This window comes from Marmota marmota, unplaced genomic scaffold (genome assembly GCF_001458135.2).
Source record: "Marmota marmota marmota unplaced genomic scaffold, marMar, whole genome shotgun sequence".
NCBI classification, from domain to species: Eukaryota; Metazoa; Chordata; class Mammalia; order Rodentia; family Sciuridae; genus Marmota; species Marmota marmota.
In genome coordinates, this window is record NW_026000101.1 from 24,366,798 (window position 1) to 24,382,672 (window position 15,875).

The following is a 15,875-nucleotide window of genomic DNA, read 5'->3' on the forward strand; positions in this document are numbered from 1 at the left end:
GGTGTTTGGGCCCCTTTGGGACACTGGGTACTTTTCAGTCATTACATTCTTGTCCAGTTCATTAGGAGTACCTTTTTATCAAAGTGCTTCTAGGGGAAGATAGTAAATACTAGGCCTGAATTAAGATTTTTGCCTAGTCCCTAATTTAATTAGCAGTTTGAGCTGCAACATCATATTGTTGATAATGTGTTTTTCTTACAGAAAACTAAAAATGTTTAATTAAAATTAAAAGAGGGTTTTTTTTTGGAGGAATAATTTTAGGATTACAGAAAAATTGAACAGAAATAATAGAGATTTCAAATATATCTGCTCACCACCTCTCCCCCATTGAACCAATTAATGCATTATTATTAACTAAAGTTCATAGTTTACATTAAGTTTCCCTCTTTGTATTGTACATTCTGTGGATTTTGATAATTGTATAATGACATGTGTCCACTATTACAGATCATACAAACTACTTTCTCTTCCTTAAAACTCCCCTGTGTTCCACCTGTTAACTATCACTCCCTTCAACCCCTGGAAACCACTGATTTTATTCCCCCCACTGTCTTAATAGTTTTGCCTATTCTCGAATGTCATACAGCTGGAGTCACTCATTTTGCAGTCTTTTCAGATCGGATTTTTTCACCTCACAATATGCATTTGAAGTTCCTCTGTCTTTTTGTGGCTTGATAGCCTAGTTCTTTTTATCAATGAATAATCTTCCATTTTATGGATTATTGCAGTGTTTATCTGTTTGTCTATTGAAGGATATCTTGGTTGCTTCCAGGTTTGGGCAGTTATGAATACAACATTAGTGTGCAGATTTTTGTATGCACATAAGTTCTCAATTCACTTCAGTAAATACCAAGTTTAATTTTCCAAGAAACTGCCAAATTCTGTTCCAAAGTGTCTGTCATTTTGCATTCCTACCGACAATGAATTGAAAGTTCCTGTTGCTCCACATCCATTTTTTCATACATTTATTTGCCATTTTATTTTATTTTATTTTTGAGTCAGGGTCTCACTAAGTTGCTGAGGCTGGCTTTGAGCTTGCAATCCTCCTGACTCAGCCTCCAAGCCTCTGGGATTTAGGGGTATGCCACTGCAATCAGGCCACCTGTTCTAATTCTAATACTTCCTCCAAAGAACATGTTGCTCCCAAGCTTGTTTTTCTTTCTGGTCATACTGAAACTGAGTCATTTGTTTTCTGTTTCTCTTAGCCTTTAGCTTTGTTTTTGTTACTTGTGTAGATTCATACCAGTCTTCTATATTAATCATCGATTATGTGCTCTTTTAATGTGGTCCATTATAGAGAGTCTTCTGTAGTTTTCACATTTCTTTGAATATTTCATCATTTGGATAATTAGTTACATAATTATTGTACTTATGCATCTTTTTATAGACTGTTCTTTCCCATGAAAATACCTTTTTATTGATCTTTCTGAAAAAAAAAAAAACAAACAAACATACAGGACATTTTAAAATGTGATCTCCCTCTTCAGTATTCTAAACTCTAAGTTGATACAGCTGTTTTTCCTAGAGGTTCCCACTACTACTACTTCATATATCTTCTCTTGTGGAAAGAATTAGGGTTAAACTGACAGCTTTTATTATTTTTCCTACTTATTCAATCAAAATGATCCTTGCTTTAAGGAAAGGTTTCAGTATGTTTAATGAAATACACTGCTACTTTTTTGTATGGTGATGATATCTGGCTGCTTACTATATGTATATGTCATGGGTACTTTCACATTTTCTAGAATTTGAATCAAGCCTTTAGTGTATCTTTCTGAGCTTATATATTAAACAAGGAAAAGAATACCATAGGAAATGTGATTTTTTGTGAAATAGACAATGATGTTGAGCTTGTCTTCCTTGGTTGGGTGGATTATAGAGCACTGAGATGTTACTAGCAGAAAATGTTTGAATGTGAGACTTATTGAGTAAGTTCCAACAGATTATTGGTGGGAAAAGTTGCATGATTCTAAACCCCAGTAGTTGGAAATAAGGGTCCTGAGAGAGCTAGTCTATCTACTTTCATTTTTTTCTGCTTTCACTTTTCCCCCTTTGGGTGTTTTCATATGCCTTCCTATATTTTGATATTAAACTTTTGTTTAATGGCATTTTAAGTGTTTTCTTCCTGTTTACCTTTACTAGAGGAAAGGTTATAGTGAGGATCTATCTCATACATCAATTTGTTACTGTGCCCCAATGGTAGACGCAAAATATTTATCTCTTGTAAGAGTGTTACTAGACATTCCATTGTGCTTTTATCCTGGAATGGCGATGTCTTCAGAAACATTAATTTTGGATACTATGCTTTATATATTATCATCTGTGCATTTCATTTTTAGGCTCACACTCTTCTGTGTGGGTTTAAATCTGGCACTTTGCCTGCATCCGTGTGTTCCTGACATTTGAGTTTCATCCTCTGTTAATGTCACCTGTTAGATGGTACTCATCTTAAAGATCTATCCCATATCACATGTCTGTGAGGATCTTGACTTTTCCCTGTTGCCTATATACTGTGAAAGTCTACTTCATACTGCATGATTTGACACTTTAAAGTATTGTGTCCATACTTTAAGCATACCATAAGCACTATGACAGCAAAAGCTATATCTTTATCATGCCATAAATATTTTGTTACCTTACTTGTAGCATTTTGCAAGGCCTGCCTCTTCTGTGGCCTTTACAACACCATTATGGCATATGTAATGATACTAAGTGAATATAAATTGTTTCTTGGAGCAGTCTCTTAAAGGGTTAGTTAATGGATTTGTTATTCATAAAAGTTGGGTTTGCAAGCTAGTGGATACTAATGTTATTTGCAAAATCAGTGAGGGTAAAATAGAATACTGGGTAAATTTTCTCTACATGTTTACATTTTCTTCTTTCCTACTACAGTTAGTTATACTAGGATTAAATCTTGAAAATCATGGTCAAAACAATGCAGTTAAATGTAAATCAATAGTTTCATATGCTAGATGGAAAAAAGGCCAAGTCCTGTTAGTTTTAATGAGAAGATTGAAGGCCATTACAGAAAAGTTTGTTTGTTTATGGGTGAACTCAGAGGTACTTGATCACTGAGCCACATCCCCAGCCCTATTTTGTATTTTATTTGGAGACAGAGTCTCATTAAGATGCTTATTAGCACCTTGCTTTTGCTGAGTCTGGCTTTGAACTGGTGATCCTCCCCCCAGTCCAGAAAAGATTATTCTTACATATTAAAAGAACAATTGTTGGGCTGGGGATGTGGCTCAAGCTGTAGCGTGGGCATTGGGTTGGATCCTCAGCACCACAAAAAAATAAAATAAAGATGTTGTGTCCACCAAAAACTAAAAATAAATATTAAAAAGATTCTCTCTCTTTCTTAAAAAAAAAAAAAAAAAAGAACAGTTGTTTCCTGCAGCTCACTCAAACTCCTAAAAGTCATCAAATGGACTTTCCACCATTAGAATACATTTGAGATGTGTTCTTTGTAACTTGAAACTTAGGAAAATCAAAATTATCTGTTCTCTAAGAAAAGAAATCCATGGAGGCATGTCATTGCAGCCCAATGTATCATAGACTTTGCTACTAATGAAAGGTTCCATCAGGTCAATAACACTGGAGGCCTTGGAGAGTTGAGATTCAGAATCAAGAGGGAAAGATGCTGAAATGTGTCATTATGAATGGCATCATCATGGAACATGAATTATTTAAAATCAGGTGGGAAAAACTAATTAAAGGGAAAATCAAGTAAAATAGCTTAATCCTTTTAATAACCAGGTCTATGATTGCCTTGTAGGAATATTTGATTTTCTTTTTTTTTTTTCATGTTGCTATTTATACTCCTACCCTTTCCACACCCATTATATTATTTTAAAGTAAATCCCAAACATCTGAAGTTCATTTGTACATATGATCCTTATTTACAATGGTTTGACTTAGAATATTTGACTGTACAATTGTGCAAAAGCAATATACATTTAGTGGAAACTATGCTTTGAATTATGAAGTCTTCTTATTTTCTAGGGCTAAGTATATACAGTATAATATTCCTTCACACTCTTGCTGTAGGTTAATGAAAATGTTTGAACACATTTAAAGTAGGCTAGACTAAACTTTGATGTTTCGTAGGTTAGATGTATTAAATGCACTTGCAACTTAACTGTATTTTCAGCTTATTATAGGTTTATCAATATGTAACCCCATCATAACTCACGGAACATCTGTAGTGCGTATCTGTCAGAGTTAAGAGTTGTCTCTTTTAAAATATAACCACATTACCTTAAATAGCAATAGTGTCTTAATATCCCCAGGTAATTAGAAAGTGTTCAGAGTTAACCCGGTTATAGTCAAAGCTGGTATTTTCATATTAAGATTCACCAACTGATTCAGGTGTTGTCAGCCTTACACTTAATGGTTATAGTAGCTATTGATTATTGTCTAGATCCATTATTTCATTAGGGGTTACAGAATAATGATATTTTAATATTCAGATATTCAAAGTTAGGTTTGCCTCTGATTGTCTTATAATATTTCTTAAATAATGTTTATGAATTGAGATCCTAATAAGGCCTTCATATTTAATTGGTTTGTGCTAAGTATTTTTAAAATCTATATGTCCCTCCTTTTTCCTTTCTCCTTGCCTTTGCAGTTTGTTTCTTGAAGAGGCTGAACTATTTGTCCTTTAAAGTTTTTCAGTTTTGCTAATTGCATTCCAGTATTTCTGTCTCATATTTTCTATAAATTGTAGTTTTAGAGGCATTATATGATTCAGATTCAACATTTTGGCAAGAATACTTAGAAGCAATGTTGTTTTCCTCCCATGAGGAAGTATATAATATGTCATTGCTTCTCTTTTCATGATCCTGTTACTAGCCATTGAAATTGTGCGTTTTCCAGTCATTGATGATAGTACTTTTTGTTCTCTGAAGCTAATTGCTGTGGTTTGAGTGTGTCCCCCAAAAAACTTCATGTGTTTGAAACTTAATGCCCAAATTTGTATGTTAATGATATTTGGAAGTGGGCCTTTGGGAGGTAACTGGGTTAGATGAGGTCAGGATCATGGCCTCCCTGAATGGAATTAGTGGTTTCATAAGAAAAGGAAAAGAGACCTGAGCTAAGCACACTTGATGTATCTCTGCCATATTATGACAGAGCAAGAAAGATCTCCCCATATGCCAAGCAGATGCTGGAAGGTAGAGTTTATTTTGGCTCATGGTATTAGAGTTTCAATCTATAGTCATCTGATTCATTGCTCAGGGCTGGAGTTGAGGCAGAACATCATGCGGGTAGGGCATGGCAAAGGGAAATTGCTCCTCTTACAGCAGCAAGGAGGCAGGGAGAGGAGTGGAAGGAGTCGCAGAGAAGATGCACCCTTCCAGGGCACAACCCGAATGACCCACCTTCTCCAGCTCTGTTCCATCTGGCTACAGTTACCGCCCAGTCAACCATTGAAACTAAGATGGGCTGATCAGGTAGCAGCTTTTATAATCTAATCATTTACCACTCAGTAATCCTGGGTTAATAGGAGCTTTGGGGGGACCCTTCATATTCAAACCATGATACCCTCAAATTCTGATATTTAACAGGTGATGCTCTGCTCTTGACAAGCCCTTTCAGGATGAAGACCTTCACCCCAGATCAGTTTTCTGATTTATTTTTCTTTTCCATGGTCTCTACTTGATTTCTGACTTACTCTGTCATTTTATTCAAGTCCCTGATCAAAATGTTGCCAGATCAGACCACAGTGATCATTGTCTGTGAAAGTATCCCCTGCTACTGTCTGCTTGTCCTGCTTTCTTTTTCTTCACAGCATCTGACATATTTGTGTATTTTCAATCCCTCTTCCATGACTTAAAGGCAAAGATGTTTTTGTTCACTGCCACTTCTTTAGTGCTTAAAACAGTGAATATCCATAGTAGGTGTCCAGTAATTCTTGGTGAATTAATTATATTAGGTTGATGTTGAACTTCATCCTCATCTCTTAACCTTTATTGCATATTTGGAATCTGTTTTTCATTCTCTTCTACCTTTTTTTAAAATTTTTTTTCTTAGTTGTTGATAGATCTTTATTTTATTTATTTATACGTGGTTCTGAGAATCGAACCCAGTGCCTCACATATGCCAGGCAAGTGTGCTACCACTGAGCCACAGTCCCAGCTCATTCTCTCCTACTTTTTGAGAGATTTCTTTAACATTATCCGTTATCAACCATTAGATATTCGCTTTTGAGAACTGTATTTTTAATTTCTAATAGTTGTTCTCTGGTTCTCTTTCCCTTTGCATCCTGTGTTGTTTGTGAGTGCAGTGTGGACTTTGTAAGAATGCTAATAGGCTCCCTCCCTCAGTGGATTATTCTGATCCCTGAATTTATTTCTTCCTTTATTCATCTTGGTACTTCTTTTGTTGTAACTGGGTTTTTGTGGTAGCTGGTTTGGGTTTCTTTAGCAGCTGTTTAGAAACGTCGGTAAATGCTCTTTCTTTGATGGAAAAGTAGATGGATGGGATAGTAGCAAGGAAGGAAAGGAATGGAGTTCAGTTGGCTCCATTGATTCTGAGGGAATTTAATTTTAATTTTTGTGCCATTTGTTCCACAGTTAACTTAACTCTTCCTTGCTTCCAAGATTTGTAAAGAAGAATTGCCCTCTTCTGTGATTTGGTTTTGCTTTGCTTTTATTTTTCTGTCAGTTGGATCCTGTCTATTTATATTTTGTAAAAATCCTGCAAATTTTTTTTTTTTAATTTTTAGATGGTATCTTTTCTTGTTAACTAATACTGATTTTTTTTCTTTTAGCACTTTTTTCAAGATTGTATTCTTTTAAAAATAATTCATGTAGTCTACAGTAAAATTAGAAAGTTCATTTTCCTCCTCTACTTTTACCCCCCCCCAACACCAGGAGTAATCACTATTAATAATCAAAAATGCTTATATCATTTTTAGTAAAAAATATGATTATTACTCTTTGGTTTACTTTTTGACTTTAAAGATATATATCTTGGTAATTTTTCTCTCTTACTAATAATGTACTATCTTTTTTCCAGAAAAATTAAAATTCTGTTTTTTACTCATAGTAAAAAGTAATGTCTTTTTAAATTTGCATTTGCCTAATTAGAAACTGGGTAGAGCATTTTTTGCTTATATTTATTGGCCCTTTGTTTTCCTGTTTTTTGAAATTCATGACTTGTTCCTTTGTTCATGTTTTTTTCCCCTAAAGACATATAGATGTTCTGTATATTCTTATATTTGCATTTTTATAAATGTATTTGATAATATTTTTTGTAGTTTGTTCTTAAAATTTTACTTGTGTTTTTCCTTTTTCAAAAGTCTTACCAGTTTTATTTAGCTAAATCTGTCTCTGTTACTTCAGTGGGTACTCTGCAGGAAAGTCTCTCTGAAGTGTCTTAAATGGTACGTAATATTTTAGGGATCAACCCATCTTACTGGAGGAACAAAATTAGTGTAAGGAATATTTCATATCTTTTTTTTCTTTGTGAAATGTTTAGTTATTTTGCTGCTTTGTGACATCAGCAACTTGAATCTAATTTTTTATTTGCTCTTTGCTGTGCTGCTTTTGATTATTATGTCTTTATTTTCTTTTTTCCTTTAAGTCTTTAATAAAGCTTGAAAAATTAAGTGGACTTAAGCCCACTAAATAAGTTTGCAAATTTATTTAGTTTACAAACTGATTTTTAAGATTTTTATTACGTTATATGATTACTTCTAATTATTATCAGAGTAATTTTTGAATGTAACTTTGTGGAAACGAATTCTAAAGCTTCATTAAAAATAGATAATACAGGTAATGTGGTATCTTTTTGTGTATTATCTTTTATTACTGGTTAGGTTTTATTTAAAGGAGTAGAAATGATTTGCCTTTTAGTTGATTTGTTACCCTTATTCATCATCATAAACCTGTGTGAAAACTTGATGATGCTTCTTTGTGGAATTCTTTTTTAAATTTTGAAATATTTGTTAACCTATTTAAAAATAAAACTAAGCCCACTATTAAATAAAATTTTTATGAAAATAACTTCATTTCTTAAAACAAAAATTGATGAGAAGAATGGCATAGTTTTTACATGTGTGTAAATCTCTGTTAGCTTCTATATTCCTTCTCTGGGTTATAGTGTTTTGGTTAAAGGATATGGAGAAAATCCAACCACGCAGAAATATGTAGTTAGAAAATGGAGAAGGATTTTAATAACCATTTCAGATAATTGTGAATATTCTTTAATACTAAACCCAAACTGGTAGTTTTTTAAAGGACAGTTGAAATTTGGGTCTGAAACCATATCAGTGAATATTTCGTACTCTAGTTACATTAGAATTCATTGGTTAATTTGTATTCTGGATTGATCTTTTAGTTACACATAGTTTTGTACCATCATGCATTTGTTACTTAGAAGATATTGGTTCACCAACTATAAAGATCTTCGAAACATTGATAGATTTCATTATACAATACCAAAAAAATCACATTTATTAATATACCATTGATATCATAAAAAACTTTTTTTAGAAGAAATTTTTTTATCCCACATAATAGTGGGATTGTGACATATTTGTTATTGTGGAACTCTTTTTTTAATATTTATTTTTTAGTTCTAGGTGGGCACAATATCTTTATTTTATTATTATTTTATTTTTATGTGGTGCTGAGTATCAAACCCAGTGCCTCACGCATGCTAGGCGAACGCTCTACCACTGAGCCCCAGCCCCAGCCCCTATTTGTGGAATTCTTTTATAACTTAAGAGAATACTCATTTCCCCTGAAAACACACACATACATACAAATGTTTGTGTATATCCTCACATGCATGCAGAATGGCAGATCTGAAGCACAGCACATAATGACACTGAAATTCTAAGCACTTGGAGGCATTAGGGATAAAGATATTTCTTTAAAAAATGTATAATGTTTACCCTTTTTACTTTGAGTATCATAATTGATAGAAAAAAAAACCTATGATTTTTTAATGCCAATGATGAGAGTAAATTATTTTTGGAAATGTATTCATGTTTGCACATGATGCTTTTAAAAATGTGAGTTACTAATTCTGCTAGAATGAACTAAATTCAGCAACAGTGGAAAAGACCTGAGGTATGGTACTAAAATCTTCAAAGAATTTATTGTGTCCTAGTATATAAGTCATGTCACTTGTTCTCAAATTTGTAAAATAAAGTGCTTTGCTAAGTCATTTCATTTGTATAATTCTACAAAATTTTGGCATGTGTGATATGGTTATTTATGGACAGATGGAATCTATGAATATGTTTAGAATTACTGTATTACTGACAACTTGGTCATTTGGATTATGAATTATAATTTTAAATGTAAACAGAACACCAAATGTATAGGGCATCATTTCTTCAGTGATAAGCTAGATGTACTATTTTTTTATATAAAAGCAAAAAAATGAAGCAAAACCCACTTTCTGCTTACTGAAATGTTTGAAACATCCATAGAGAACATAAATGAAAAAGAGTGTCCAGATTTTTTTTCTTTGAAATATTGGGCTTGTATACTTAAATATTTTGATCCTGAATCTTTGATACTAATAATTTTATAAAATGAAGATTTTATTATGTAAGCTTGGGAAGAGTAGTTCTTTAGCTGGGATTCATTTCTAAAGAAGCTTACATAAACAGTTTTAAAAATGATCTGAATTAAGTGATAGTATGTATATAGCTTGGTGCTTCTTAGCCACTTAGAAAGTATTTGAGAGTATAGACTTCCTCCCCAGGAAAATAAAATAAAATGAACTTAATAAACATTTATTTCCCTTTTAAAAAAATTACACATACTCTTATAAATCCCTGTAGCCTCTTTGTAGAATTATAAGCTGGTGGTATGTGACAATGACAGTCAAATTTACCCCCATATAAATTCAAAGCAAATTAATTTCATAAGAATGTTTCTACTTTTAATTTTGTGACAGCCTATGTGGGATTGTGTAGTTTTGTCATTAGATACTGGTCTCTGGACTCATGGAATAATGAGTAAACCTCAGTTATAAAGTTGAGACATTACTTTTCTCTAAAATATCTTATAAAAAAAAGTTGGTAAAAAATAATAGAGCATAATTTACTTAATTTTTGTGGCTACGACTGTCAGAAATTTTTTTTGGCATAATCCACATGATGGATATGTTAAGTGAAAAGTGAGTGGTAACCATATCTTAGGGGGAAAGAGAGAACAGTTTACTCACTGTATATTTTTCTGTTGATTTAATTTACTATTATGTTATGACCTTGGTCTTTAAAGATACTCTTGGATAATTTTCTTTCTTTTTCTTTTTAATTTTTATTTTGAGATTGAGTCACACTAAATTGCTCAGACTGAGCTCAAATTTCCCATCCTCCTGTCTCAGCCTCCCAAGTAGATGGAATTACAGGAATGCACCACCATGTCTGGCTTTCCTTCATTTTCATAGCAGAGAAATTGAAAAGGTTTATGCCCAAATGGCATACTTAATGGCAGTCTAAGAATTAGGACTAAATTATCCCAACTTTCAGATTTTCCCTCTCTTGGTCACCCATTCTGTTCATTATCTATTCTGTTCATTATCTAATAATAGAAAAATAAATCACATTTTTCAAAAATTTGTATTTTAAAATCTTTTGAAAAGTCTGAAAATTTTCATTTCAAATTAGTGACATCAGATTTAGAATTAGAATGTTAGGTTAAAGCTTGCTAGGCACTAAAATTAATTTTCTGCACTTTGGACAGCTCCGCACATCTTTTCTTGAATTTGTTTTCGACTTAAATTAGAATACCTAATATAAAGCATTATTTCTTTTTTAAAAATTGTTCTTTTTAATTGTATATGACAGTAATAAAACATTATATCTTAAGACAAAAGGCAATATTCATTTTTCTGTAAATTTTTTCTTGTTATTTGGAAATACTTGCTGCTTTGGGGAGATACGTAAAATATTCCCTGGCATCAGATAATTAAAATTCCAACTATATTTTTATACATTTTATTTGTAGATGCAAAATAATTTATTGATTTATTTTCCACTTTAATTTTGGAATAGGGAGTTGTTTTTTAATTATAAGAATATAGGAAGGTGGGGCTGGGGTTGTGGCTTAGTGGTAGAGCGCTCTCCTAGCACGCCCGATGCACTGAGTTTGAGCCTCAGCACCAAATAAAAATAAATAAATAAAGGATTGTATCTGACTACAACTAAAAAAAAAAAATTTAAAAAAATGTAGGAAGGTTGGTCAAGGTCAGTAAATTGTTTTAGAACAGTGGAATAGAATTGTTTGTCCTTCCTATATGTTCTATTATTAGCATTTTCCATCTATTGATCTGTGTTTTGTAAATAAGGTTTCCTTACTATTAAAGAAAGTTATCAAAGCCAACATTTTGAAAATCATTACTTTTCAAAAAATTAGAGATAAATAAATTTGAGGTATAAATGAGTACCTAATGTTATAGATGATGCCTGGATTTAAGTGGTATTCAGCATGAAGGCTGAGGTGGTTGAGATTCATAATCTATTTATAATTCGAGGTCTTAATATCAGTTATAGAAGTTTTAGAACAAATGCATTTTTAAAAATCATGCTGTATTAATTTTATTAATTAAAAACTCTCTTCATGGAGACTTATTTTATCTTAGAAAATGGCCTTAGGCATTCTCTTTTAATTTATTGATTCAGAACCAAGTGTTTGAAAAAGCATATGAAAAGATTTAGGATAATTGCAATGCACAAAGTGTCCAGCTTGCTGATGATATTTTCCTTTTTTTCGTAGTTTATAAAGCAAAAATTTTAAATACCTTCTAGAAGGAAATTTTACTTCTTCAATAATAAGTACTCTATCCAAAGAGTTTTCCCCATCAACTTACAGTTTGTAATGTGGAAGCCTCATTGTGATATAAAACATTACAATATTTTTATTAGGAAGAGAGATCATGGGTGCTCCACATGATGGAATGTTTCCCAGTACTTTTGTGTTGTAATAAATTGCAGTAAAAAAAAAAAAAGAATTTATATGAAATTTGATCTGTTTTGAAACTTGAGCCAGTGGGATAATGGATTGTGCTTTGGACTCCAAGGTGGGAGGTGGGGTCCAAGTAGCCCTTTAGTCATGCATAGTAAGGACATTTCAATGCAGGGCATTTAGGTTACAAGGTTCTTTCCCATTTTTTGTTGTTACAGGCAAAGGGGAAGATAGTGATGTACTCAGTATAAATGCAGATGCTTATGACAGCGACATAGAAGGCCCATGCAACGAAGAAGCAGCTGCTCCTGAGGCCACAGAAAATACAGTCCAGAGTGAAGCTGGTCAGATAGATGACCTGGAAAAAGATATTGAAAAAAGTGTGAATGAGATTCTGGGACTGGCAGAGTCTAGCCCAAAGGAACCCAAAGCAGCCACCCTGACTGTTCCTCCACCAGAAGATGTTCAGCCTTCAGCACAGCAACTAGAACTGCTAGAACTTGAGATGAGGGCAAGAGCAATTAAGGCCCTAATGAAAGCTGGTGATATAAAAAAACCAGCCTAGTTATTTAACTTGAGTTTGAATTTTAGGTGTGTTTGATGAAGCCACATCCTATAATTTTGTATCTAAAGTTTATTTGGGGTCTTATGTGGTATTTCTTATGTAATCCTATTAGGTAAACTCATCCTAGGCCTAAAATACTTATTGTTTTTGTTTTGTTTTTTAAACTTTTATATTATAGATGTGTGTTTGAATTCATGGCACATACGAATGCTATTTTAGATGAATAGCTATGTTTGCAAATACTATCTTCAAAGCCATTAGGGAAGAGTCATGGTATTTTTTTCCTTTGTTTTTCAATGTTTGGCAACAGACCCAAAAGCTTTAAGAAGGATTGACCAAGCATGTTTCTCTTAAGGCGACTTCTATTTTGCAATAAATATTAAAATTTTTGCTTCTAGATTTGTTAATGGTTTAAGAAATTTTGTTTTGTGTATATGTAATTTTAAAATATTTACTGTTTTGAAGATGCCATCTGTGAATATGGATTTCCTGGTTAAAACTGAGTAGTAGTTTTTGTTGTAAGGCTTAGAGATCTGCTCTTCATGACTGAGTAAAACTTTTTTTTATAAAGAAAAAAAAGACTCAGTTTAAGGCAATTTTTAATAATATAGAATTAATTGCCCATATTAAATTCCAGCAGACAAGCCATCCTAACAGGTATTTGATCCTATTGAACACTTTGTTCAAGTTTTTTTTTTTTTTTCCCTTCAATAAAAAGGAACAATTTTGATTTACATTCCAAGCTGTCAGGAAAAGGAGACTGTTTTATTCTACAAGGTTCATCTGGTGGTGTTGCCTGAAGATCTGATGTGCTATAATTTTATGAATCAAAAATAATAAAAGACTTACCATTCTGGATCTAAAGACTTTTGATACTTTTCCGAAAGTAAAGTTAATTTCAAGAACTTTTGATAAGTTGATGTTATAATTAGTCTAATTTTGTATAGTTTTTGTAAACAAATTAGCATCCTATCACAATTACAAATGTTCCCCCCAATTGGTAATTGCAGTTGTTTGATACCAAAATAAATTTAGATAGGGTCCCTTAACTTAAAATAAATTAATTTTTTTCTAAAATATAAATCTGGAGCTGTTTTTATATTTGAAAACAAATGTAGTATATTTTATTTATAAGTCATGTTCTACTGATATGAGGATTTTCCTTATACATACCTTGCAGGGATTGTTTTACTAGCTGACTTAATTATATGTTTATTTTAGAGGGTATTTTAAATGGATATAGAGGACATTTGTGAAACATTGGTGTTACAGTTACAAATTTACATTTTGCTTCTGAATACGTCTTTAAATAATCCTGTCACTATCTTCCTCTCCGAATCTAACAAAGCATAGAAACCTGTGTCACTTGAAGTGTTTCTTTTAGGCTGGTAAATGTGAAGATGACTTAAATAGTGCTCACAGTTATCACTTCATCATGAGAAAGCATTGATTATGGTAAAATAATTCTTCTAGTCCAGCTTAAGCTAAAAGTTAAAATAATAAAGTAGTACAAACTAAACTGTATTGCTGCTTACTAATTATAAAATGTGATATATGGCATTTGTGTGATTAAACGTAAGAGTAGGAAAAGGTCTGAGTGTTGTGGATTATTAAAGCCCTCATCTCTTGAAGTACTGTGTGTCTCTTCTGTTCAATGTGCAAAATGCTTTGGAGAATATTTGATTGGAGTAGATATGTGTGAAACAGAATGAACTGAGTGAATTAGAGACTACTGAGATTCCTAACTTTAAAAAAAGAAAAAAAAAAAAAAAAGGGAAACAGCTTTTTTTCCTCTCCCTGTCTTTTTAATGTGAACAGATTTAAGAACTTTTTGAAAATGACGGGCTTTAGAAAATAGGAATAAGTTTGTTTTAGAAATGCCTAATAGGAAAGTGCCTCATTGATCTGAGGCTGCCATTTAAAAAGTTAGTTCACAGGTATTTATTGCTTCTAAGGTCTTCAGTCTTAAAGACAAATCTTAAACCCAGAGATGTTATAGATTTTAGCATGGGACAGATTGATGAGTAAAGATAAACCTGTTGCTTCTTTTTATGCTTGATTCTTTCCTTTTGTTAAGGTAAGGAAAATGTTTGGTAATAATTAATTGGTAATTAAGCTAAAAGAAAAAATGGCAGCCAAAATTTCCACTTAATGTCAAATAATTCTAGTATTTGAATTGGGATTTGACCCAAAATTTGAATGTTGTATGGCAACTGATTACAGGTCCACTGCATTAATGAGCAACTGTCCCAAGCAGTAGGCCTTGGATCACTTTGAAATGTTCTTATATATTGATTGACATGTATTTTGAAAACTTATTGCCCAGTTACTAGTAAAACATTGCAATTATGAAAAATCACCCCAAACCCTCAAATCTTTCTATTGAACACCACCAGTTCCTTAAGATTATCATGCAGTGTATTCTTTCATTATAAATGTTTTTGCCAAAACCAGTTTTCAGCAAAATGTTAGATCCTAGAGCATGATTAGTTATCAGAGTAAAGGCATGCTGAATCACTGGAGGAGTAATACAAATTGCAAAGAAATATTCATTTTTCAGTGTCATTTTTAATGTAGATAAAGCAGGAGTGAACCGATATTTGGGTCACATATTTAGGCAGTCTGAAAGTTTTTAAAATTCTTAGTTCAGTGCCATCATGAAAAGAAAGAAAAGAGAGTCCAGGCATAGATACTTTGCTTTGATCATATCTAATTCTGAAAAAGACCAGTGCTTTAACTTAAAACTTCATTTTTAGTTACTTTTAATTTTAATTTTTATATTTAGGTAGACTCCCTTTTTAAACAAGTGCTCTAATGAGTATACCAATAGAAATTCAGATATATTTCCTTGATATTTGATAACTATTTATAGGTGCTCTGAGATGAAAAGAATGTGTGAGTTAAGAGCAGAGAGTTCTGATTCTGCCCTAACCAACTGTATACAAATGACTGTAAAATGAGGGAAGTAAAATATTAGCCAAATATATGATTTCTTTCAGCTATATTGGTTTGTGATCCCAATACACAATATAGTAAAATTTATGAAAACAGAATTCTTTTGATATGTATTTTTTATATCCTCTAGTCCCTCCCCCTCCAATTCAAAATGAAGCAATTTTATTTAGTCTCTGTTCCTTGCTCTTGCTGGATATGAACATCAATCGAGTTTCCATTTTTTTCCCCTTACTACAGTCTTCACTGTCAGGATCTCTTGGTAAGTATACTGCCTGTAATTACTCATTTTGGTCCATAAACTTAGTTTATTTTAACTTCTTATTTTATTTATTTCAAAATAATACATAAATAAATTTAAGGTTTTTCCCCAAAGAATCTAGTGAAAAATAGCACTTTATTTCGCTGTCCTTTTTATATGTAGCTATTGC

At 32.4% G+C, this 15,875-nt stretch overlaps 1 protein-coding gene across 1 annotated transcript in view; it reads left to right on the forward strand.

Annotated features, from left to right (window-relative positions):
- The window catches only part of Caap1 (caspase activity and apoptosis inhibitor 1), a 52,015-nt gene extending 37,892 nt beyond the window's left edge, over positions 1-14,123 (forward strand). Inside the window, exon 6 of the mRNA XM_015492484.2 lies at positions 12,146-14,123. Coding sequence (XP_015347970.1) covers positions 12,146-12,492 — 347 coding nt within the window. The 3' untranslated portion in view covers positions 12,493-14,123. The remainder of the gene's footprint in view (positions 1-12,145) is intronic.
- The last annotated feature ends 1,752 nt before the right edge of the window (positions 14,124-15,875 follow it).